We start from the raw sequence: 26777 nt of genomic DNA on the forward strand, positions 1-26777 counted from the left end.
AGCGGAGCTAAACCTTCCTGTGGTTTTGACTTTATGCCTCTGTTTAGAAAGCCAAGGATCGTGTTAAGCTTTTTCAGCCACCGCCACACGTGGCCAGATTTCAGGATCGTCCACTGGGACTCCAATGTCCATGTCACCCTTCCTGTTTTTCATGCCAGCTTTTGTTCTTTGCACCTTCGATAAGGAACCCCGAAACTGCCCCACACCTGTTGAACGTCCCTTTCAACCCGGGGATCCATCCGTCATCCTTCCATGCTCTTTCCATGGGGGGGGGGGGGATCGGGGGCGCAGTGACATTAAGTGGGTCGGCTGATACCGAGGTGAAAGGTCGGCGGAGCCTGATATTTCTATTGCTATTTGTTTTCGTCCATTTGCCCCCCCCCCTCCCATTTTACAACCTTTCTGGCCGTGGCTGTGAAGGGAATCCCTGTAGTGGTTAAGTTAGCTACACATGGTCGTTAAGTGAACCGGGTGACTCCGATCGACTTTGCTGCAATGGTCGTAAGTGCGAAAAACAGTCCCAAGTCCCTTTTGTTTAGGGCCGTCATCACTTGGAATGGTCGCTAAACGAACCGTTGTAATTCGAGGACGACCTGTTTCTAATAGGATCAGAACTAATTGCCAAACATCTAAATTTCAATTGTCAGCGCCTGATTTGGAAGACGGGTGTCCTCAACGGGAAAATTTCCGCTGCTAAGAGAGATGTGTGTTAAAATGCGTGTTGCCTGGGTGGTGAACTTTCTTGCCACCGTCGTTAAGTGAGTCCTTGCAGTTGTTCCAGTAAGATGGTCATTAAGTGAATCTAGATGCTTGTTGGTCAGAAGGTCCCCCAAGGGGATCATGCGATCCTCGGATATGAGTCAGTTGCCAAATGTCTGAGTTCCGATCACAATGGTTGTAAGTGTGAAAAACAGTCCTAAGTCCCTTTTTGCATATGCCATTGTAACTTGGAACGGTCGCTAAGCGAACTACCTGCACAGGTACTCCTCGATGTACAACAGTTCATTTACTGAAACTTCCAAATTATGACAGCCCTTATAAAGGATTTTTTTCACACTTAACGACCATCCCAGCATCTCCTTGGTCACGCGACCCAAATTCAGACGCTAGGCAAGTGACTCACATTTACAACGGTCGCACAGTCCCAGGGTTTGCGTGATCCTCTTTGGCGGCCTTCTGGCAAGCTAGGTCGATGGGGAAGGCCCGATTCACTTAGTGACATAGTACCTTATTTTAACCCCTGCAAGCATTCACTTAAAGGACTGCAGGGAGAGATGTTGTAAAATGGGACAACCTCCCTTAGTCAATGTTTTCACTTAACAGCATCAGTTTCGGGCTCAGTTGTGGTCGTAAGTTGAGGACTACCTGCATTCCTAAATCTTGGCCACTTTCAGAACTTTAAAAAAAAACCCAAAACCTCCGGGCATTTTCAGCTGCACATGCGCACAAGTGCGAAAGAAACGTAACCTTCCGCCGCACATGGGCGTTTGAAGTTGTGAACCCCGCCCTGCCTTTTCCGAAGGTTTAAGAAACACTGGGCATCTTTCACCGCACATGCGCAGAAGTGCGAACGAAGGGTGCTTTAAAAACTGCGGGCACCACCTGCCGCACATGCGTAGAAGTGCCAACCAAAGCGCCTACTTCCCCCCCCCCCCGGCCCTTTTAAGGCGTCGTAAGAAAGTCAGGGCACCTTTCTCCGCACTTGCGCAACTTTAGGCGACGAAGGCACCGACTCTGCCCTTCTTACTTAAAGTTCCCATCGCGCACGCGCAGGGCGGCGTCTCTTTTGGGGTTTTTTTTTTCCCCCTTCGTCGACGCACGCGCGGCGGTGGGGCGTTTTTTTTTTTCCCCCTTCCTCTTCGTCGTCCGAACTCGGGCTAGGGCGGGCTGGTTTGGGCCCCGCGGCGCATGCGTGGTCGGGCGCGGGGCCTGCCTGGCATTGTCCCGCGCGCGCGCCAGCAATGGAGAGTCCCGGCCCGCCCTGAGGTAATTTTTTTTTTTTTTGGCGCCAGTAATGGCGGCCGCTGAGGCGGCTGAGGCGACTTTTCGTCGTCGCCGGGCTTCTTCCCGAACCCGCCAAGCCGTCCTTTGGACCCGGGCTCGGAGCCTTTGCCGTCGGCTCCGGGCTCTGCAAGGCCAGCAGGTGGAACGGCATGTCCGTCAGCAGCTGAACGGCTTGGTGGGCCGAAGCCGGGCGCGGCCTGGTCGGAGCGGCGGCGGGGCCGAGCTGAGGCGGCTGGCGGCCGAGGCTCAAGCCCGGCTCCGGGCGGCCCAGCGGGGCTGCGACTCGGACGCCACGGAGAGCGCCTCGGACGCCTCTTCTTCCTCCTCCTCCTCCTCGTCTTCCTCCTCGTCCTCGTCCTCTTCTTCGTCTGGCTCCTCCTTCGGGAACTCCTCGTCCTCCTCCTCCTCGTCGTCCCCCTCTTCCTCAGACAGCGAGGGCCCCGAGCCGGGCCCCGGACTCCGATGCAACGCCGGGGTGGGGTGAGTCCTCAGGGCTGGTCTTGGGGGAGGGGAGGATGGTTTCCACGGGCCTGGAGGGGGTGTAACACCTGTAGAATGGGGAGTGTGTGTGTTTAAGACTTTAAATTGGACCCTGATCTGCATGTAAATGTGTGAATGGAGCCTGATATTGATTTGTATGTGTGAATGTAGACTGAGATGGGTGTATAGATAGATCTGTGAATGGAGCCTGACTTCTGGGTGTAGATATGTGAATGAAGTCTGAGATGGATGTGCACATGTGAATGGAAGTGTGACGTGTACAGGTGTGAATGGGGACTTAGATCAATGTACACATGTGAATGGCCTGATATGGGTGTGTAGACATGTGAAAGGAGCCTGACATCCTGGGTGTACATGTGTGAGTTTTGGGTGTGTACACGTATGGATGGAGACTAATATAGATGAATGTGCGTGAATGGAGCCTGAAATGGGTTTGTATACAAGTGTAGATGGAGCCACAAGTGAATGAAGCCTCAAATGGGTGTCGATATGTGCCAATGGAGCCTGACCTCTGGGTGTACACGTGTGGATGGAGCCTGACATCGGTGTGCATATGTGGATGAAGACTGATAAGCATGTTTACACATGTGAATGGAACCTGACATGGGTGTATTCGTATGCATGGAGCCTGATATTGTTTTGTTTTGTGAGTGGCGTCTGAGATAGGTGTACACATGTGAATGGGGATGTAACGTGTAGGTAGAGCCTGACCTGTGTATACATGTGTCAGTGGAGCTTGACATGGGTATGTACAGGTGTGAATGGAGCCTGAATTACTCTGTTCTCTTTGTCGGGCTCCTCGCTCAGGAACACCTCAGACACTAAGAGTCCGAGGCCCCGAGGAAGGGCCAGAATAGGGCGATTGTCTTGTCAGAGAAAGGTTGCCCCGGTATGATGGTGTAATACATGTCAATGCAGCCTGACTTCTAGGCGTGGACATGTGTGAATGCAGCCTGATCAGGTTGTGTAAACATGGCAATTGAACCTGAGATGGATGAATACATGTGAATAGGGGTGTAACGTGTAGATGATCTTTGTGTACAGGTGTGAATGGAGCCTGACATGGGTTTATGCATGTAAATGGGGTTTTACACATGTACATGGAGCTTAACCTGGGTGTGTACAAATGTGAAAGGAGCTTCATTTGGGTTTTATACATGTGAATGGAGCCTGACCTGAGTGTATACATGTATGAATGGGGCCTGACTTGGATCTGTGCATGTGTGAATGGAGCAGGACTTGGTATGTGCATGTGGGAATGGGGCCTGACATGGTTGTGTAAATGGAGCTTCAGTTCATGTGTAAATGCAGCCTGATCGGGTTTTATAGCCATGGTAATGGAGCTAATCGTGGGAGTACATGTGTGAATGGAGCCTGACATGGGTTGCACATGTGTGAATGGCGTTTCGGTTTGCTGCATACGTGAATGGACCCTCACCTGTTGTGTGCATGTGGGAATAGGGCCTGAGCTGGATCCACATATGTTAAAGCAACCTGGGTGTATACTTGTGTGAATGGATATTCACATGTGAATTCAGCCTGACCTGGGTGTGTACATGTGTCATTGCAGCCTAACATGGGGCCAGGGTCTTGTCAGGGTTGGGCGGAGTCCAGGCCACTCCCAGGACAGGCTGCCTCTCTCTGAGTTTGAACTCTTTCGGTTGAATTTCTGCCTTGCTCTGAGACCTCTGCCTGCCCAATCCCCTCGCTTGGACTTCTTTTGCCAAAGAAACCGACAGGTGGCCCTGTTTCCTAGACAGGGGAAGGGGGGGTCTTTTTGGGAGGGAGGGGCAACAAGACTCGCCTGAGAGTGGGGTAGGGTTGTGAGGGTTGGAAACTGGGATTCAGATGCTGTAGAGGTGTGAAAGGGAAGGAGTTGCGTTCCCCTTAGCCCAGCACTGATGACATTCCCTAGTTGGGACATGAGGCATCTGCAAGACACAAACCTGGCTCACGAGGCACCAAGGACCCCACAGTGCTTCCTCCTCTTCTTCCTCCTGTTCATTGCAAGCCCCAACCCTTCTAGCACTAATGATGTTATCTAGTGGCAGTGGTGGGATTCAAATTTTTTTTACTATCAGTTCTGTGGGCATGGCTTGGTGGGCATACCATAGCATTGTGGGTGTGGCTTGGTGGGCGTGGCAGGGGAAGGATACTGTAAAACCGGTTCTCCGAACTACTCAAATTTTCTGCTACTGGTTCTCCAGAACTGGTCAGAACCTGCTGAATACCACCTCTGCCTAGTTGGGTCATGAAACTTCTGCAAGACAAAAAACCGGCTCAGAGAGCACCAAGAATCTGCAGTCTACCTCCTCTTCCTCCTTCTCTTCTTCCTTTTCTCCTCTTCCTCCTCTCCACAACCCCCCTCCGTTCTAGCTCTGATGATGTTCCCCAGTTGGGTCTTGAAACATCTGCAAGAAAAAAAATCCTAGCTCAGAACCCCTGAGTCAAAGTCATTGTCCCCTTTTGCGACCTTCCGACCTGCAAAATCAATGCCTGGTTCGCTTAATGACTGGAGCAAAGAAAGATTGTAAGATGGGAAAAGGCTGACCAAACTCTCTTGCTCCACCACAGCAATGTCGGGTTGAATTGTGGTCATAAGCCGAGGACTATCTGGGTGAGGGAGTGTTTTTCCCAGCATGCCACTAGAATCTGGCTTCAGAGCGTATGTGTGTGTGTGAGAGAGAAATTACAGATAATCCTCGACTTAGGACCCCATTTGAGGGGCAAGTTTCTGGTGCTGAGTGAGTTTTGGTCCATGTGGCAAACTTCCTTGTACCTGTCATTAAGCAAATCGGTTGGCTGTGTGGTTGTGTGAAGCACATCCAGCTTCCCCATTGACTTTTTTAAGCGTGTCGCAAAAGGGGGAATCCCATGAGCCTGGGAACGCCACGACTCTCATATGTACAAGTTGGTGGCCAAACATCTTGAATTTGGAACACATGAGCGTGAGGACACAAGTGCGAGAAAAGGTCGTGAGTCCCTTCTTTCTGTGCCGTGGGAACTTTGAACAATCACTAAATGAAGTGTTTCAACTTGAGGACTACCTCGGAAGAGAGTCGTACCGCCTCCCCTCGAACCCAGATCCCTTTTCTTACACATTTACGGGTTCAGTGTTTTGCCATTCTTTGAAGCTGATTCGTTCTTCTCACTACCACTTAAATTCAAGTAAAGGGTTACATTGCTTAGTGACACCAAGCCCGGCAGTCCCTGTTGCCGTTAGTAACTGAATCACACTGGTGGTTAAGTGAGGACCCATCTCAATCCATGCCATTCCTGCTCAACTCCTCTAACAGGTGAAGGGTCTTCTCCTCTTGAACAGCCCGGCCCATCTGTCTCTCCCCTCCATCTTTTGCTATTTTCATTGCCCTGCACAGTGACCACGGCTTGACCATGGTGGCAATACTGGGACTGAATTATATGAAGTCCTCGACTTACGACTGCAATTGAACTCAAAACTTCCATGGCTAAGGGAGAGCATTATTTTGTGAGTACCTTTCTTGCCAATTGCTCAATGAATCCCCGTAGTTTAATTAGTTGCACGGTCATTAAGTGAATCTGGCTTAACTCCACCCCCATTGACTTTGCTTCTCAGAGGGTCGCAAAAGGGGATCATGTGACCCTGGGATGCTGCAATCCTGATTACAGACCATGTATGTGTGTTTGTGTGTCTGTTCCTGCAACCTGAAGTGGCAAAGAACAGCCTTCAGTGAGATGTTACAGATGTCCTCAACTTATGACCAGAATTGAGCGCCAAAATGTTCTGTTGCCAAGTGAAGCGTGTGAAGGGGTTTTTGCCCCATTTTACAACTTTCTTTGACATGGTTATTAAGTGAATCACTGCAATTGGTAAATGAGTCGCATGTTTGTTGAGTGTAACTGATTTCCCCCCCCACCCCCTTGCCTTTGCTTGTCACATGATCACATCACATGACCCCTGGATACTGTAAGCGTTGTAAATATGAGTTGGTGGCCAAGCGTCTGAATTTTGATCTCTGGTTAGGATCGTGTGAGCAACAATTGTAAGTCTCCTTTTCCATGCCGTTGTAACTTGAACTGTTGTAAGTCAGGGACTACCCATATTACATGCCAGTTACTAAGTGGGATGCTTCGATCATCATAAAGACATGCCAGTTGACAAGGTACTTGGAAGATTGGCGGTTTGAAACCCGAGCTCTCCACAAAGGGGTGAGCTCCCATCCCTGGCTCCAGCTCTTGCCCACTTAGCAGTTCAAAAGCATGAACATTTTTCTTTATTTTAGAAAACTTGGAAAAATTGCCCCTGGGGTCTCAAGGCAGCTTATTTGAATATAAAAATGTCATATAAAAATAATAAAAGAAAATAATAAAATGATAAATCAGTAGTCCCCCACCCTACAAAAGACTAGTAGATAAACAGGTTACACTTCGGTGGAAAGGTAACACTGTTCCATGGCCAACATGGTATATAAGTCATGTTATCTAGAGCCACGTGGGCTAGATGACCATAGAAGCGTCTTCAGACAATCCTGGCTTCTTTCCCCAAGAAACCGAGATGAATACCATGCTGTAGAGTTAGACACAAGTTATCTTTAGACCAGCGCCTGAATTTTGACCGTGTGACCATGGGGATTCCATAACGGTTGTGTGAACAATGGTTAAACTTAGGGTTTGTTTAGTGTCACCCAAACGTCCGATGGTGATTAAGTGTGGACTATCTGAACTTGAAAGGTGATCTGAACAGTGGGCTTCTTGGTGCTCTCTGAGCTGGGTGATTTTCTTGCAGACATTTCATAACCCAACTGGGTAGGATCATCAGTGCTACAAGGGAGGTAGGATTGTGGAGAGGAGGAGGAATGTGGTGGGGTCCTGGGTGATGTCTGAGCTGGGTGGTTTTCTTGCAGATGTTTCAGGAGCCAACTAGATAATGTCTTCAGTGCCAGAAGAGGTTTGTGAGAAGAGGAGGAGTCCTGGGTGTTCTCTAAGCTTGGCTGTTTTGGTGGCCAGACCTTGAAAGCTTGCCAAATGACCTTCCGGAGAAAATCTGAAATATGAAACTGAGTTGTTAAATGACGAAGACGAGAAAGGCTTAACCAAAGTTTCCTAAGTTCCCTTCAGAGAAACCTAGGATTTGGCTTTTGGGTAGACCTGTGTACGAATAGATGTATATATTTCAATCCTTGTGTCTCTGGTGCACCAAGCTGAGTGAAGAACACTAATGCTTGTGTGTCAATGCTTCTCCTTTTAGGCGCCGGCTGGCACAGCGCCAGTGGGCGATTGAGAGAGCGGCCATCATCTGTCGCTGGACATGGCTACAAGCTCAAGTGTTGGACCTGGAGTATCGGATAAGGCAGCAGACCGATGTTTACAAGCAGCTCCGTGCCAACAAGGTAAGGCCAACTTCCTTCCTTTCCAGAAGCATTTTCATATGGGTGCCTCGAAAAGCAGTTCATTTAGTGATACTGACTGTTCAGAACTTTATCATGGCACTTGAAAAAAACCAGGACCTGGGATGGCTTTTATGAACCGCCGCAGCATTTCCTGCCCCCCTCCTTCCAGAGTCACTGTGCTCAAAATGTGTACTGGCTCATATTTATGACTGTCCTGGGGTCAGAGGATTCCCCTTTGGGGCGACTTGAAGCCAGGTTCACTGAATAACCATACAATTGACTTCAGAATTGCCGGGGTTCACTCAGAAAGGTTGTAAAATTGGGGCAAAGCCTACATCCCATCATCAGTGCAAGAGAAGTGTGAGGTTTGCTCTCTGTACATAAAGTCCCTTCTAGACCTGATGGTGTTCCCTAGTTGGGTCATGAAATGTCTGCAAGAAAACCACCAAGCTCAGAAAGCACCAAGGAGCCCTAATTTATTATTTCTATTTAATGTGGATGGGTTTCTCTCCCCCCCCCCCAATTATTTTGTCAACCGCTATAAATGTACTGCCACAATCCACTGGAATACCCAAGTAGAATACACTATTCACTGTTAAAAGTTAAAACATAAAAGAGAAAACATTTTGTCAGTATGCCAATGAATTCTCTTAAGACCTGTGCCATTTATTCAGTCCAAATAATAAAAGTGGTTTTATTTTATACCAATTATTTATTACTTCACATCAAAGATGGTGGCTTAGAGTTATTTCTTTTTTTAAATTTTATTTATCTTTCTCTTTCCTTGTCTGCATTTGCCCAGGCTAAACAGAATTAAGTAGTTTTTGAGGCTTTGCAGGCTCCGGGCATCATACCAGTGTCTTTCTAAGTTGTGTGATCCAGGTCATGTTCACTGAAATTCACAGCACACACCCCCACCCCCACCCCGGCATGTGTGCATGTGTGTTCTCGGAGCTGGCGTTTGTTCCTAGGAACAGAGCCTCCAAGGTTTATCTTTGACGTTGGTGAAAGTAAAAATGAATATTTTATTGACTTGAGGCTAATAAAACAGGCTGTGATTTGCAACCGGGGAAAGATCAAAGGCTGGGGAATCTCTTATCTCCAACTAGACTTGAGGGAAAGTTTTGTAAAGGTTGTATTTATCACAAACATGTTGACTTACAACCGTTCCTTGGGTGACAGTTCTGGAGAAAGACTACTTTTTCACACTTACCACATTTGTAGCATGTAATTAATTTCAGAGCCCTGGCAACTGGTTCATACTTTATTTATTTATTATTAAAAACTTACGATGATTGAAGTAAACCATGGTCACAGGATTCTTTTTTGCAACCTTTGGACGGTGTATCACACTTATGACACTCTTAAAGCACGCTAGTTGGGTGACTTAGGACCAATCACCAGGAGATGGTGAATTCTAGTACCATCTTAGGTTAGGGATGAAACCTAATTGAGTGACTTTGGGCCAATCACCAGGTGACGGTGGGTTCTAGTCCCACCTTAGGCCAAACTGGCTATATCAAAGCAGGGACAGAGCAGATCCCTGAGCCTCCCAGAAAGTATTTCCATCATGAAATCAGTATCTAGAATCAGTAAAGCTTTGAAGTAATCTCCAGAATTATGAGCATCGCATCATCCTACCTCCGGCAGGACAAATGCCCCATTTTGTTGTTTTTGTCCGAGTATCCACCATCTATTCTTCTACCCTTAACAAGAGCTTCTAAATACAAGGGTTTCCCCCACCCCCTCCTCAGGGCCCAGTTATTCTGGGCAGCCTCCAGCAGGAAGATGGGCTGAAGCCGCCGAGCCGCCTGGCCCCCCCTGCAGGGGTGATGAATTCCAGGAAAACCCCAGCACTGCCTCCCTCCTCTCCCCACCTGAAGGTGCCCGGTGGAATATCGCCTTGCATCCCTTCTTATCTCCTCCAAAATGCTGAAAAACAGGTTTGTATTCTAGCGGATGCATCCGGTGACAAGGAGCAATGATTGTTCCTGAAGGGGAATATTGGAAAAGTTGCATTGTCAAAGTCCTTATTTCTTTCATCAAGCAGGTGAAAAGAAAGAGATGATCTTAGATCATGGCCATGTTAAAAGAGGGGTGGGTTCAACTCCCAAGAATCTCCCCATCAGCAAGCTTTAAGAGGGGACGACCAACTCCCATAATTCCCCAGCCATCATGCTTTAAGAGGAGTGGATTTCCGATTAAAAGTTTCAGTCGTTCCTTTCATTTTAATGGTTTTAATCTTTTATTCATTGAATTTAATTTGTTTTGATTCTTACTCTCCTCTGGCTTTTGCATTGCTGGGAAATAAAACTTGTTTTCAAAACAAAAATAAAATAAAATTGCATTTTTCTCTTTTAGAATTCTCACCTCGCCCAATCTTTAAGGAACCTGGTCTGTCAAAATCCTTCCTGCACCCCCATCAACGGGTCTCCGGAGCCCCCCAAAGCTTGCCCATCCCCCCATCAAGTCAACGGAATTAGCAACTGGTGGGTTATCCCATAAGATTTCAGTTGATAAAATTTATAATGAACAGATCTTTGTGGTAATTATCCTACAAGATTTAAGTTGGTAAAATTTATAAGGAAGAGAGTATTGTGATACCGTAGTCATCCTAGAAGATTTAATTTGATAACATTTATAACACAGATCATTGTTGGTTGCCATCCCTTTTTCAAGGTTATTTATATTTTGATCCTTTTCTTTGGAATCTTCCAAGCATTCCTCGGCATTCAGCTGACAGGCCTAGTGGTTGCTGATTTTAATCTCTTCCCCCTTATTGAAAATATTTTTTTCCTCCCGGAATCAACCCATTGAAATAAAACATGAGGGTTATTTATTTGCCAGATTGTCAACTTGTTCCTCCGGCTCATTCTCATCCACATTAAAAGTTTGCTCTATTTTCTGGGATTTTCCTTCTTGGAGATTGTTTTGCTCTGGTGCTTTGAATAGCATCTGGTGTCTTTGCTTGTTCGCTTCTCCTGCTTTCTGGAATCAAAAGCTAGGATGGGATGGGTTAAGCTTTATTGTCATTTTGTACTCAGAGCACACTGGTTCTTTTTAAAAATGAATTCCTTCCTTCCTTTCTCCCTCACTTCTTTCCTCTTTTGTTCTTCCCTCCTTCCCATCCTTTTTCTTTGTTCCTTCCTCTCCTTCTTTACTTCCTCTATCCCTATTCTTCCTTCCTCCTTGCCTCTCCCCTCCCTCCCTCCCTCCCTCTTTCTTTCTTTCTTTCTTTATTTCTTTCTTTATTTCTCTCTCTCCCTCTCTCCCTTGCTTCCTCTTCCTTTTCTTCCTTCCTCTCTCCCGGCCTCCCCCCCTCTTCTATCTGTCTGTCAGTCTGTCTATCTATCTATGTATCTATCCGCCTATTCACCCATGGCGACTCAAGGTGTCATATAGAATAAGATGCTAGCAGACCGCACAAGCCATTTAATGGGCTCCCTCCCGCTCTGGGTTCCCCACGCCTGCTGGCAGGACCAGGTCTTCAGCACCTTCCAGAAGAGTATTAGAGTGGGGGCCGTTCTAATCTCTGGGGGGGGGATGATGTTCCAGAGCGTGGGGGGCCACCAAGGAGATGGCCCTTCTTCTGGGTCCCACCAGGTGTATCTCCCTTGGGGATGGGACCCACAGCGCTCCCTGCCTCCCCACTCTGATGGGTTGGGTAGATATGACCGGCAAGAGACGGTCCCTCAGATCACTTTGTCCCAAGCCATGAAGGGCTTTAAAGGTGGCAACCAGCCCCTTGAATTGCACCTGGAAGCAAATTGGCAACCAATGCAGCTCCCTCAGGAGAGGTGACAGGTGCATACTGGGCTCTGCACAAAACCATGCAGGCTGCTGCATTTTGCACAACCTGGAGCTTCTGGATGCTCTTCAAGGGCAGCCCCACGTAGAGCATGTTGCAATAATCAAGACGGGAAGTGACGAGGGCATGAGGGACCGTGAGTAGGGATTGTTTGTCCAGAAAAGGGCATAACTGGCACACAACCTGCAGTTGCGCAAAGGCCACGACCGCCACCTGTGGTCATGAATCCAGGAGAAACTCCATATTACCTTCTTTCTTTCTTTCTTTCTTTCTTTCTTTCTTTCTTTCTTTCTTTCTTTCTTTCTTATTTATTTATTTATTTATTTATTTATTTATTTTATTTTATTTTATTTTCTCTTTCTTTCCCACTCCCTTCATTTCCTTTTCTTTCTTCTTTTCTTCCTCCCCCTCCTCCCCCTCTTTCTTTCATCCGTTCTTTCGTTCTTTCTTTTATTCTTCTTTCTTGCTACGTAGCAGTGATGTTCCCTGGTACATTTGTCACTGACTGTAAGAAACCAAGATCTACTTTCCAATAAAATGTATACAAAGGCTGATGATGGGGGGGGGGGGCAATGCAGTCACACAACGACATGGGGACACGTCGCATCTTTGAACGGTCATAACTCAAGGACCCCTTATAGTTGCGCTACTCACTTCCTGCTGATTACTTTTGCAAGGATTCTGTGCAGGAAGATTGTCATTCCTTCCTACACAACAACATCCCCGTTGTGTCTGGAATATTTCTCCAGCGGGACCGTTTCTTCTCTTTGACCCTCGCAGCTTGAGCTCCTGTGCCACCAGTGGCAGCTCTGCAGAAGGCCCGACTGCCGACCGGCACCTCAAGAAGCCCACACCAGCAAACCACAGCCTGCCCGGCATGGCCTCGGCCCTGGACAACAGCTGCGTGGCGGCCCGGATCCGTCCCATCTGCAGGTACAAGAAGCGCCGGCTGGTGAGAATCAACTCCATCGCTCACCTGAACCGAAAGGTAAGGCTGAAGGTGAAGTCGATGTAGACATTTCAGATGGGGTTGACTGTTTGTCTCTGGGCTGGGTGATTTTCTTGGAGACGTTTCATGACCCAGCTAGAGAACATCATCAGTGTTAGTGATGATGATGATGTTGCCTAGTTTCAGTCCTATAAAAAAAAAAACCCACCCAGCTCAGAGAGCATGAAGAACCCGGTATTCCTCCCCCTCCTCTCTCTCTGTCTGTCCGTCTCGCTCGCATGCTCTCTCCAAACTCCCCTTTCTTGTAGCCCTCCTGCTGTTCCCTAATTGGTTTGTGAAACATCTAAAAGAAAACCAGCAAGCTCAGACAGCACCAAGGACCCTCCTCAATCCTCCTCCTCGTCCCATCACTGATGATGTTCCCTAGCTGGGTCATGAAACATCTGCAAGAAAACCACCAAGCTCAAAGAGCACCAAGGACCCCACAGTCTTCCTCCTTCCCTTCCTTTTCCTCTGTATAACAGAGTCAGAAGGCACCTTGGAGGTCTTCTAGTCGAACCCCCTGCTCGAGAGGAGACCCTTACAGAATCACAGAACGACAGAGTCAGAAGGGACCTGAGAGGTCCTGTAGTCCAAACCCCCAGCTCTAGTGGGAGACCCTCAGCCATTTCAGACAACCGCTTGTCAGTTTTCTACGAAGCCTCCAGTGATGAAACCCCACTTTCAGGTCCTAGGCCCAGGGGACCTAAGAGCTGTTCAGATTATTGACATTGTTGACGATGTCGTTATCGCTGAGTCCTCTCTTTCCCTGCAGCCACCGAAGCCTCTCAGCCTGAAGTGCACCTGTGAGCAGCCCAACTCCTGCATTTTGTGCGACTTCAAGGCCTCGCTGCCGGCCCTCGACCCGGAGGCCATGTCCTTGGAGGAACGGATCGCTCTGCTGGACTCCGGCTTCCACCCCATCCTCTCTTTCCCACATGGTGAGTAACTAGACACCGCCTGCAACTCCTCCTCCCCCCCTCCTCTGAAATTACACTCTGGCCTCCTTCACTCCCCCCCCCCCCCAATCCGTTCTGTTTGCAGACACAAAATACAGGCTTGTTCCCTTGCCTTACTACCGCAGTGGAGTCAAGCGTTTCCATTGCTAAGCGAGACAGAGATGAAGGGAGGTTTGCCTCCTTTTATGACCGTTCTTGCCCCCGTCATTTAGGGCATCCCAGCCGTGGTTAAGTTAGCAAGACGGTCGTTGAGGGCATCGGGCTTTCCACATGGACTTCGCTGGTCGCAAAAGGGGATCATGTGAGATCGGGACACTGTGACCGTCATAAATACAAGTCAGTTGCCAAGCCACGCGTATCCCAACGGTTATTAAGTTAGGAACAGTGAATTGTGCTTTCCCTGTTGACCTTGCCAGTCACAAAAGGGGATCACTTGTCTTGGGACCCTGCAACTGTCATAAATGTGAGTCAGTTGCCAAGTGTTGTGTATTGCAGCAGTTGTTTAGTTAGCAATATGGTTGTTAATGTGAATCGGGCTTTCCCCATGGACTGTGCTCATTGGAAGGTTACGGAAGGTGATCGTGTGACCCTGGGGACCCGGTCATAAATGTGAGTCAGTTGCCAAGCCTTATGAATTCCAGCAGTTCTTAAGTTGGTCACATGGTCATTAAGTGACACTGACTTTGCTTGTTGGTAAGGCGTGGAAGGGGATTGCATGTCCCCCAGGGACCCTGCCACCATCATAAATACGAGTCACTTGCTAGCAGAACGGAATAGGACAGAGATGGCAAACCTTTTTCTTACGGCATGCCAAAATTGCGTCTGCATGCCCACTCAATCTCCCCACCCACCTGCGTATGCGTGCGTGACACCCCCACGGATGCACGCGCACCCCCTCCAGAGGCTTTCCTGAGGCCTGGGGGGGGGCAAAAATGGCCTCCCTTGGCCCTCCGGAGGAGCGAAACATGCTGACAACTGGCGTGCCGCCAAATATGGCTCTGCGTGCCACCTGTGACACGTGTGCCCTAGGTTCGCCATCACGGCAATAGAATACAGCACAGAATATAGAATGGAACAGAATGCAGATTAGAAAACAGAATGGAATGCAGAACTGAGTGGAATGGAATAGAAAAGAGAAGAGTATATAGAATATGGAATACAATAGAATTCAGAATGGAATGGAATAGAATTCAGAATGGAATAGAGATTAGAATAGAATAGTGGAATGGAATTAGAATAGAAATGAATAGAATAGGATTGAGAATAAGAATGGAATGGAGTGGAATAGAATCAAATATTTACTGTCACTTTAAATGTGTATTAATCAGCATACATTAAAATATTTCCTTGCATTCAGTCATTATAACCATTGTGCATATACTCACATACATGCATACTTATGACCTGGAGGAACACCACGGCCTTCTTTCCAACGTTTACATACACGGGGCGAAAAACAAGAGATCTCCGCCAGATTATGAGACGTGCAGCATAAGGAACCTAAGCTGTCAACCCATTACTCACAGAGGACTAATCCCTTGACCTTTGTCTCCACTTTTGTAGGGTTCAAATGCCATTTATTTATTTATTTATTTATTTATTTATTGTCCCCTTTTTAAACAGGCAACCCTCTGCATTTACACTTCGAGGCCTTGCTGCGAGAAGACCATTGGCGGACCCCCAAACCCAACTTTCAGAAGCCACCCCATGCCAGCTTGAAAGACTTAACCAACAATGTCGGTTCCCCATCGCTTTCTGCTCCAGGTAAAGTAATATGATTTTTTTTTCATATATATATTTATTGTTTTTACATTTTAAACAGTGCAGCCTTGTGAAGTTGAAGTGACCATACAGTCACTTTATATACAGATAATCTCATCCAATAGCTCTTAGCCTACTTAATACATTATCCATCCTTCTATCCAATCACATTATTTACAGTTTGTTCCAGTCTTGTCACCTTGTCTTATACCAATAATAGAATCTGTTCCAGACTTCAAAATATTCCGATTCCCCTTTATTTTTTATTTCAAGGGTGGGCCTATCTGCTTCTGCATAGGCCAAAATTTTTCTAAGTATATCTAACTCTGGTGATTTATTTCCTTTTTTCCAATACTGCGCATAAGTTATACGTGCCACAGTTAGTACATGTATAATTAGATAAAAGCGCATCTTTCTTATACCCCCCCGGTATTATGCCTAGGAGAAAATTTTCTGGTTGGACAAAATTTGATCTACCATTTGTTCCAACCATGATTCATTTTCCAGTATCTTTTTGCCTCATTCCATGTCCACATATGATTAAAAGTGTCTGGTGTTTTTTTGCACTTCCAATAATTTGGGGCCACATTTTTAAACATTTTAGAGAGCCGTGCTGGGGGAAGATCCCATTTGTAGAACATCTTATACAGATTTTCTTTATAAGCCGTGGCCATTGTTAGTTTCCGATTAAGTATCCAAAGTTTTTCCCATTTAGCCAAATCTACATTATAACCAAAAAAAATTGCCCATGTGACCATAGTTTCTTTGACAGTATAATAAAGTTCCCAATCCGGTACGCCAAATCCTCCTTTTTCCTTAGTATCTTGCATAGCTTTGAGTTATTTATTCTTGGTTTTCCCCCCTGCCATATAGCAATAGCAATAAGACTTATATACCGCTTCATAGGGCTTTCAGCCCTCTCTAAGTGGTTTACAGAGCCGGCATATTGCCCCCACAATCTGGGTCCTCATTTTACCCACCTTGGAAGGAGGAAGGCTGAGTCAACCCTGAGCCGGTGAGATTTGAACCGCCGAACTGCAGAACTAGCAGTCAGTTGAAGTGGCTGCAGTACTGCACCCTAACCACTGCGCCACCTCGGCTCATGAATTTAGAAATTGATTTAAAATCTTTAAAAAAACTTTTTTTAATTTAATGGGAATGTTCTGAAACAGAAAAAGAAATTTTGATAGTACATTTATCTTTGTGACTGTGATCCTACCCATCAGGGACAATTGTAGGTTTTTCTACCTTTCTAAGTCTTATTTAGTTTTATTGATCAAATTAATATAGTTGTGTTCTTTGATGGACACACACCTCGCTGATAAATGTATACTTAGATATTTCATTGTTTTGACAATTTGAATACCCAATTTCTTCATTAACTCCTCTTTCAATTTGGATGTCAATATTTTTAACTAACATTTTAGTCTTTGTCATATTTACCTTTAAGCCTGCTACTTTCCCATACTCTGTCGATTCCTCAATAAGTTTCATACCAGACTTTAAAGGTTCCTCTAACACAAAAATTAAATAGTCTGCGAAAGCCTGTAACTTAAATTGTTCTTTTTTAATTTATAGTCCCTTTATCTGTTCCTCTTTATGCACATTCCTAACTAGAACTTTTAGGGTTAATATGAACACCAGCAGGGATAGAGGGCAACCTTGTCTTGTACCTTTCTGTATTGCTATACTTTGCATTAATTCACCATTAATTATTACTTTGCCTTTTTTATTTGTATATATTGCTCTGATCGTGTTTATAAACTTATCCCCAAATTCCATGTGTTCCAATTGTTGATGTAAAAATTCCCAGTTCACATTGTCAAATGCCTTTTAGGCATTGAGAAAAAGTAATGCAACCTGTTTTTCATTATGCACTTCATAATGTTCGAGAATGTCCAGCATAGTTTTCATACTGTTTTTTATTTGTCTTCTGGGAAGGAATCCATTTTGATCTGTGTGGATAAACAATGTGAGGAATTTTTTTCAATCGTTCTGCAACTATCAGAGCAAAAATCTTATGATCTGCATTTAGCAATGAAATTAGTCTGTAGTTTTGTATAGACATTTGATCTGAGTCCTCCTTAGGTAATAAGACAATGTTAGCCTCCATCCATGATAGCGATGTCTTTGCCTCTTTCAACACAGCATTATAAATCTCCCATCAGCGTTGGAACAAACATATCCTGGAATTCTTTATATGTTTCCACTGGCAATCCATCTGGCCCTGCTGCTTTATTATTATTTTGTCTTTGTATGGCCTCAATTATCTCTGATATTTTTATTTCCTCATAGAGCATAACTTTTACTTCCTCTGCTATTTTTGGCAAATCTGACTTTTCCAGATACTGTAGTATTCCTTCCTTTGTATAGTCTCAGTTTTCATCGTCACCTGCTTTGGAATATGGGGCAGTCCTCAATGTATGACCGCTGACATTTCTGTGGCAGAGGGAGACATTAAAATAAATTTGACAAACGTTCCTGCCCTTGTCGTTAAGTGAATCCCAGCTGTTGTTCAATGAGTAACATAGTCGTTAAGCGAATCTGACTTTCCCTTTGACTGGAGCCCCAATTTCTCTGGCTCGCTGAGACATTTGTTAAAAAAACCCGCCTGTTTTACAACCTGTCTGGCCGTACGGTCATGAAATCGCTGCAGTGTTAAGTTAGTCAGACAGTCGTTAAGTGAATCCGGCTTCCCCATTGACTTCTGTTCGGCTTAAGGTCGGGAAAGGAGATCGCATAACCCTGTCATAAATACAAGTCAGTTGCCCAGTGTGTGCATTTTGATCTCACGATCGTAAAAGTCGTAAATTTAAAAAACAGTCCTAAGTCCCTTGCTTCAGGGCCGTCGCAACTTCGAACATTTAGAAAAAGATCGTAAGTCGAGGGCAACTTAGAAGGTGGACGTCATCCCGCAAATGATCAGAAAAGATTTTAGCGGGGCCAAAAAACCTGGGTCGGTTATTGGTTGGCAGAGAACGTGGCCTATGGCAGACCCCAAACCCGCAGTCGAATCACCCTTCCATACGATGGATTTGATTGTCATCTATCCCATTCCCTTTTTTCCCAGGTGCTTTGTTGAAAGGATTGGCTGGCTTCAGCCTCTGCGCCCCGCGTCCCTCACCCAACAAACTGGGCGCTTCGCTCCAGGTGCCGCCTCTGTGCCTCGAAAACCCTCCCATATTGCACGCCAATCATGTGCCTCCTCATCCCGCAACAGCCAGCAGCAGCTCCGCATTGGTAAGTGAGCCGGAAGGGGACATGTGGAAATGGAGAGTGCAGATCCCTCTCTTCCAGCACTGATGACATTCTCTAGTGGGTCATGAAACATCTGAAAGGAAACCCTTGGAGGGAGGTCCAAGAACCCCATGGTTGTCGTTCTCCTCTCCCTCTTCCTTTTCTTTTCCTCCTCATCCGTTCTCTCCTACTACTACTCTTTGTCATCTTCCCCCTCCTCCTTTCCCTCCTACCACTAATGACGTTCCCTAGTTGGGAACAAAGCATCTGCAAGAAAATCACCAATCTCAATGAGCACCAAAGATCCTATAATCCTTCCTCCTACTCCTCTTTTTCACCTCTTCCTCCATCTATTGTCTCCTCCTCCTGCTGATCTTGTCTTCTTCCTCTTCCTCCTATAGCACTGATGGTGCTCTCTAGCTGGGTCATGAGATGTCTGCAAGGAAACCACCCAGCTCAGGGAACACCATGGAACTCCCCAGTTCTTTTTTTCCTCCTCCTCCTCCTCCTCCTCCTCCTCCTCCTCCTCCTCCTCCTCCTCCTCCTCCTCCTCCTCCTCCTCGCAGTGATGAGGTTACAACAACCGCCCCCCCCCCTCAGAACACTAGTTCATCCCTGAGCTACATAGATCCCCTTGTGTAATAGGGAAGCCCCCCAGGGTGACCAAGAGTGAGGCTTTGCTCCATCCCATCAAAATCCCCCAAAAGACCTTTTCAGGAATCAGGTATAACCCCCCTCGCTCCTACCAAGTGTCAATGTTCACCCCGGTGTTGTCTTTTGTTGCTTTGTTTGTTTCACCAATTGTGTGTTGTGTTTTTTTCCCTGCCCCCGCACCCCACGCCCAGCAGCCTGCCAAGAAGAAAAAAGTGGAAACTTCCTATGATATCAACAACATCGTCATTCCGATGTCCATGGCCGCCGCCACCCGGGTGGAAAAACTGCAATATAAAGAGATTTTAACCCCCAGGTGAGTTCCTTTTTTTGAGAATGCTCAAATCTGTTTCCCGACGAATCCGGAATCTGGAATTTTAATTGAAGAATAATTGGAATTTAATTGGGGAAGTTGTTTCATTACTGGGGAGTCCTCGACTTCGCGGCCGCAATTATGGCCCAAACTTTCTGTTGCTGAGAAAGACGGTTGTTAAGGGAGACGCTCGGTTGTGAAGTGGAAGCGTTGCAGGAGTGAGTTTGGCCCCATTTTATGACTCTTCCTGCCATAATCGTTAAGGGAATTGCTGTGATTGCTAAGTGAGTAACATGGTTGTTAAGTGAAGCATTTTTCAATGAGTGTTGCCCCATTTTAGGATCTTCCTTGCCACCGTCTTTAAGGAAATCATTGTGGTTATTGAGTGAGTCACATGGTTGTGAAGTGTTTGTTTTGCCCTATTTTATGACCTTACTTGCCACCATAGTTAAGTGAGTCACTGCAGTTGCTAAGTGAGTAACACAATTAAGAGAAGCATTGGTTGTCAGGTTTGCTCCTTTTTGTGACCTTTCTTGCCACTGTCGTTAAGTGAATCTGCCATTATTAAGTGACCTACACGGTTGTTAAGTGAAGCATTTTTCAATGTGTTTTGCCCCATGGTAGGACCTTACTTGCCACCATCGTTAAGTGAAGCGCTGTGGTTGTTAAGTGAGTCTCATGGTTATTAAGTGAACCATTCCTTAAGTGAGTTTTACCCCATTTTACAAATTTTCCTGCTACCATCATTAAGGGAATCTGCAGTTGTTAAGTGAGTCACGCGGTTAAGAGAACCATTCCTTAAGTGAGTTTTACCCCATTTTAGGGTATCCCTTGCCACCGTTGTTAAGTGAATCCCTGCATTTGTGTGAGTCACACAGTTGTTAATTGAAGCATTCCTTAAGTGAGCCTCTCCCCATTTTAGGACCTTCCTTACCACTGTTGTTAAGTGAATCCCTGCGGTTGTTGAGTGAGTCACGGTTTAGGGAAGCAGTCCTTAAGTGAGTTTTGGGCCATTTTGCAACCTCCTTTGCCACTTTTAAGTGAACCCCCGTAGTGCTTAAGTCAGTCACACGGTCATTAAGCGGATCCTGTTTCCCCCTTGACTCTGCTTGTCAGAAGGTCGCCAAAGGGGATCACAGGACCCCGCGACCATCATAAATCCGACTCTCTTGCCAAGCATCTGAATCTTGATCGTGTTCCCCGAGGGTCATTGCAAGCATCGCAACCATGAAAAACGCGTCCCGGGTCCCCTTTTTCCCCCCAAGGCCTGTCATAACTTTGAATGGTCACTAAGCGAAGTCTTGTAAGTCGAGGACTCCGTGCAAATCAGTCAATCGCCTCTGTTTTTCTCCCTTTAGCTGGAGAACGGTGGACCCCAAAGGGTTGGTGATCTTGGAGGAAGCGGAGTCGGAGGTAAGAGGGAGGGCGCCCCCAGGTGGCCCACTGTGGTTGTGGCGGGCTGTGTGTTTTTGTGTCTGTGTACACGTTGCATGACTGCAGCCACAATCGGGCAAGGGTTACATGGGTGTTGTGGATTCAGGAGTGGAAGAAGGTGGGTGTGGGTGTGGGTGTGTGTGCTGCCTCCAGATCGTAACACTGGCTGGTATGATGGGCAAGATGGAAGGGCCTGATGGTGTTCCCTAGTTGGGTTGTGAAATATCTGCAAAGAAACAGCCTGGCTGAGAGAGCACTAAGGACCCACCCCCACCCCAGTCCTCCTCCTTTCTTCTTCCTCCCTTCTTCTTCCTCCACCTCTTCCTTTTCTTTTTCATTTTCATTTTCCTCCTGTTCCTCCTCTGTTCTAGCACTGATGATGTTCCCTAGTTGGGTCGTGAAATGTCTGCAAGGAAATGGCCCGGCTCAAAGAGCAGCAAAGATACCCCAGTCCTTCCTCCTCCTCTTTTTCTTCTTCTTCCTCCTCTTCCTCCCGTTATTTGCAAACCCCATTTCCTTTTAGCACTCATGATGTTACCGTGTTTTCCTGAAATTACAACATGATAATAAGACCATGCCATATTTTTCCTGTGGGCAAAAATATACGCCCTCCCCCAATAATAAGCCCCCTGGACAACACCTCTCCTCCCCAGCCAGGCAGAGCACCACTCACCAACCTAGCGATATCCCGAAGGCGCAAAGCCACAGGAGCCGGGGAAGGGGGGGGGCAAAGGCACTCACGTTCCTTGACGCCTTTGGGTGGGAGAGTCTGCCCACAGCCAGCCCACAACCATAGAGCGTAGTCCCAGAGCGGCCGCTGCCGGAAGACTCTGCAGTGGATCTCCGGAGTTTGGAAGCCGGTTATGCTCGGAGCATGGCCTTTGGGATATTACTGGGTCAGTGAGTGGCGCTCTGCCCGGCTGGAAAGGGGGGGTTGCCGGGCGGCTGCTCACGAGCATGGTCACCTCATGGCAGCTTTGTTGCATTGCTGCGACAGCACAACACAGCTGTTTGCCCCTAATGCTTGTCCCGGCTTTTCAGGCGCCCATTCGCAAGAGAGCAGCCACCCGGCAACCCCAAACCAATAAGCCCCCCCCCCAATAATAAGGCCCAAGCAATATTTGTGGGTCAAAAGAAAATAAGACCCTGTCTTATTTTCGGGAAAACACGGTTACCTAGTTGGGTCATGAGACATCTGCAAGATAAAACCCTGACTCACAGAGCACCAAGGACCCCACAATCCCTTTTCTTCTTCTCCTCTTCTCCTCTCCTCAATCCCCCCTCCCTTCTAGCATTGATGATGTTTCCTAATTGGATCATGAACCATCTGCAAGACTAAAACCCAACTCAGAAAGCACTAAAGACACCCGTCCTTCTTCCTCCACCACCTTTCCTCTTCCTGCTCTTTACAAACATTCCTGCCTTTCAGCAGTTCCCTACTTGGGTCATGAAACGTCCATAAGAAAATCACCCAGCTTAGAGAGCACCAAGGACCCCACAGTCCTTTTTCTCCTACTTCTCTCCATAAACCCCCTCCTTTCTAACACTGATGACATTACTTAGTTGGTTAATCAAACGTCTGCTAGAAAACATTCAAGCTCAGAGCACCAAGGACCTAACAGTCATTTTCTTCCTTCTCGATGTCTGCCTCCTCCTCCTCCACTCCTCTCCCTTCTCGCACTGATGCTGTTAGGTGATGAAACGTCTGCAAGAAAACAACCCAGCTCAGACCACCCGCAATCCTTCTCCTCTTTGTCGTTCTTTTCCTCGTGTCCCACTGCCCCGACACCATTTCTGAACTAGATTGGAGACCTTTTGTCCTTTTTTTTTGTTCTAGCTGGAAGACACTTCGGATGAAACATATCTGAACTATCACCAAAAATTTGAAGAGCTGGAACGGGTCCGCTGGGATTCCTGGACCGGAACATCCTCCCAGAGACGAAACAGGTATTTGTTCCCACAGGCTCTTGGCTGCCCCTCCAGAGAGTCTCTTTCCATGCAGAGAGATGAGTTGCTCAGATCACAGGTTGAAGACCAAACTCAACTTGCCTCATATTTTCTCTGCCCTATCAGCCTCGGCATTAGCATGGTGGGTAGCTCTTGGGGAATTCCTAGATATACTGAGATTACAAGTTGATTAATCAGATTCATAGAAGGAGGAAAGGAGAGACAGATAATGGATAGATAGATAAAAGAGGTAGATAGAGATGGATAGGTAAATGATAGCTAGAGATTATATGGATGGATAGAGGGATGGATGGATGGATGGATGGAGAGATAGATAAGATGATAGCTAGAGAACTGGATGGATGAATGGACAGATAAAAGAGGTAGAGTGGTAAACAGATGATGCATAGATGGACAGGTAGATGATAGCTAGAGAGATTATATGAATGGATAGAAATGGATGGATGGATAGACAAGATGATAGCTAGAGAGATGGGATGGATGGATGGATACAAAGAGGGATGGATAGATCGGTAAATAAGTGATAGTTAAGATGATAGCTAGAGAGTTGGATGGAGACGGACAGATAGATAATACAGATTGGATGGATGAATATATAGAGACGGATGGATGGATAAGTAGATAAGATGATAGCTAAAGAGGATGAATGGATGGCTAAGATGACAGATAATATGAATGGAAGGGTAGATAAGATGATAGCTAGAGATGATGGATGGATGGATGAATGCATGGAGAGAGATGAATGGATTATACAGATTGGATGGATGGATACATACATAGGTACATGATAGATGATAAAGTAATAGCTGGAGGGAGGGAGAGGATAGATATAGATGAATTGATGGATGGACAGATACAATATCGATGCAGAGTGGAATGTATGAATTGGATGAATAGACAAACTAATTGCTGCAGGGCTGGAAATCCTGCTTTAGGGATAATAATGCAGCAGGAAGAAGCCTCAAGGGTGCTGAAAACAAGACGCCCAGTGTTTAGAATCATGTGGCATCTAAATTATAGAAATAAATGATTTTGTAATGTCTAAATCAAATTCCTGAAAGGGGGTGGGGCTTAGAAAAGTCACCAACTTTCCAAAACTGTTGCCCAACCCCCCCCCTCTCTCTCTCTCTCTCTCTCTCTCTCTCTCTCTCACACACACACACACACACACACACACACTCTCACACACACACACACTCACACACACACACACACACACACACACACACACACACACACAAATGCAAGGGATCATTTGTTCCAGGATGTTCTCTGAAGTCTCTGGTTGGGCCTGGCACACTTTGGAGTGTTTCTCTTTTCCCAGTGTTTCTCCCATGCCCCAAAACATGTCTCCCATCTCTGATCTCCTTTTGGAGGTACACCTGTCAATGGACACCCTTTTCTGTCATTGGGGTGGAAGGAATAAGACAACTCCCCCCCCCCCCCCCAGCTCCCTCTACCATCCCAGGACCTCTTTTGAGACCCTGCTAAGTTAGGCTTCCTGCTTGATGGGATTCTCTGTTCCTTCTCCTCCCAGGAGCTCCTCCCATAAAGCTGACGGGCGCTGGGTGCCTCCTCCCGGCTGTCAGGACAGTGTGCCGAATAGTCTTCACTACCCTCAGGGTGCCAACTCTCCCACTGCATCACTCAGCCCGGACCCTTTCAACGTCCCAACGTCCCTGGTGTTAAGAGGCCGAGGAGGGAATTCTTTCAGTGAAGACTCTTCCTTCAATACAGACGAGATCCAGGTGAGATTTGGTTCAGAGAGCTTGGCTATTCCATTAATAATGCACCGTCCTTAGGTTATGACAGTAATTGGAAGCAGTCCTCGGCTTAGGACAGTAACTGAGAGCAAAATTTCAGTCAATGAGAGATGGGGTTGCAAAGCACAGTGTTGTAACTTAATGACAGCAATTCTGGCAGTTCCGATTGCTATCATGAAGCAACAAGCTCATGTAACCTCGGCTTCCTGCTGGCTTCCCCAATGATTGCATAGAGGAAGCTAGCAGGAAGCACTGAAAATTGGTAGGTAGTCCTCGGCTTACAGTTTGCTTACTGAGCATTCAAAAGTCTAAACAGTACTGAAAAATGGAACTTATGACCGTTTTTACACTTATGACCTTTGCAACATCCCCATGGTCAAGTGAACAAAATTTAGCCACTTGGTAACTCAGCTATGAGAGATTCAGAGTCCCGGGATACCCTTTTGCGACCTTCTGACAAATAAAATCAACAGGGAAGAACGATTATTCGCTTAACAACTGTGTGGCTGACCTCACAATGGCGGCGATTCACTAAACGTTGCGAGAAAAAGCAACGGGTCAAAATTCACTTGGAGTAACTGTTTCACCTAGCAACCTTTATTTTTGGCTCAGTTGTGCCTATCAGCCACAATAGTTGTTAAGCGAATCACCGCAGTCGTTGACTTAATAGCAGGGCTGTTAAAGTTCTTCCCTATTGACTTTGCTTGGCAGAAGGGGAATCGCATGACCCCGGGACACTAACATTCGCTGCCAAGCACCTGAATTTTAATCGTGTGACCCTAGGACACTGCAACAATCTTAAGTGTGAAAAATGGTTATCACTTTTTAAAGTGCTATTGTAAATTTGAATGGTCACCGAACAAATAATTAGATGTTAATGACTACCTGTATTCCCGCAAAGGTATGTCGTAACTTCAAATGGTCACTAAGTAACCCAATCATAAGTCGAGAAGTGTCAGTGTGGGTCTTTCTTTGCTGAATTTTCCTTCTCTCACACTAACCCTGGTGTTCCTCCTCTCCTCTCCAGAACGTCCCGCCTTGGGAACCCCGCACCTTCCCACTTTCCGACACCGAGTACCGGGCGCTCCATGATTCCTGCCACAAAACCTTTGGCCAGCAGTGGGACGAAGCCTTGAGGACTAACCACATCAACGCCGCCGGCCTCTCTCATCCGAGAGAGGCGCTTCCGGCCAAGCGTCAGGCGCCTCCCGAGGACAATGATCGGCAGCGCCAGGCCGAGCCTCGTTGCTTTGTCGCGTCCACACTGAACAATAGATGACCTCTCGGGCCCCGGAGAGAAGACGTCGGGAGAGTTGCACCCACACTCTAGAGAGGCATCACCGAGCTCGGCTGGCGAGCCAGGCGCCGGGAAAGTCGGGCGCAAAGCGGAGGTCCATCTTTGGACTAGGAGTTCCCCACGACTGGCGAAAAAGGGTCGGCAGGGCCATTCGCCAAGCCTCTGTGGGGTGGGAGGAGGGGGTGACCTGGAGAAGCCCATCGGTAGGCGGGAGGATCTGGAGCACCACACAGGAAGGAAGGTTAGGGGCTGCGGGAGGCCACCCCCACCCAAAAAGGGGGAAACAAAGAGGCCGCAACACACACCAAGAGGGAACGGATGCCGTTGATCGGAACCTCAAAAGCAGGAGGGACGTGTGGAGTGATTGGGGAGATTGATTAGTGGACGATGGGCTTTGTCCCCGGAGCCGCTGGTTATTGGGGTGGGGGTTGCGAAGGAAGGGTCTGCAGGGAAGGGCGATAAATTTCTCACAATTTATCATTTTGATCTACGCCATTCTGGAATCCACGGTTTTCTGAACGCAAAACCTGTTCTGGAATCGGCGGTTTTTCCTAACTCTGAATCATGATTTCTCCCTGATCTTGGAGGGGGAAAAAACAAAAAATGATCAATCATGATTGCAACTGACGCTTTCTAGACTTTTCTATTCAGAAAAGCAGTCGATGCTATGCAGTTGTACGGAAATGCTAATGTAATCAATAAAAGGAACCTGACCGGAAGAATA

General features: G+C 46.8%; 1 protein-coding gene across 3 annotated transcripts; it reads left to right on the plus strand.

The window, feature by feature from the left end:
• The first annotated feature begins 1662 nt into the window (after positions 1–1662).
• On the plus strand, positions 1663–26777 carry LOC116522535 (KAT8 regulatory NSL complex subunit 1-like). 3 transcript variants are annotated; one of them, XM_032237483.1, is made up of 13 exons: positions 1663–2484; positions 7733–7874; positions 9629–9817; positions 10236–10363; positions 12463–12670; positions 13446–13611; positions 15253–15393; positions 18461–18630; positions 19473–19594; positions 20950–21004; positions 22863–22972; positions 24531–24741; positions 25784–26777. In XM_032237483.1, the coding sequence occupies exons 1-13, from the start codon at positions 2015–2017 to the stop codon at positions 26033–26035; spliced, it is 2364 nt and encodes a 787-aa protein (XP_032093374.1). In that variant the 5' UTR covers positions 1663–2014; the 3' UTR covers positions 26036–26777. The 3 variants fall into 3 exon arrangements, with proteins under 3 accessions (XP_032093374.1, XP_032093376.1, XP_032093375.1); XM_032237484.1 differs by having other exon boundaries at positions 1664–2484; positions 19476–19594; XM_032237485.1 differs by lacking the exon at positions 9629–9817.

Source organism: Thamnophis elegans, chromosome Z (assembly GCF_009769535.1).
Source record: "Thamnophis elegans isolate rThaEle1 chromosome Z, rThaEle1.pri, whole genome shotgun sequence".
Taxonomy (NCBI): domain Eukaryota; kingdom Metazoa; phylum Chordata; class Lepidosauria; order Squamata; family Colubridae; genus Thamnophis; species Thamnophis elegans.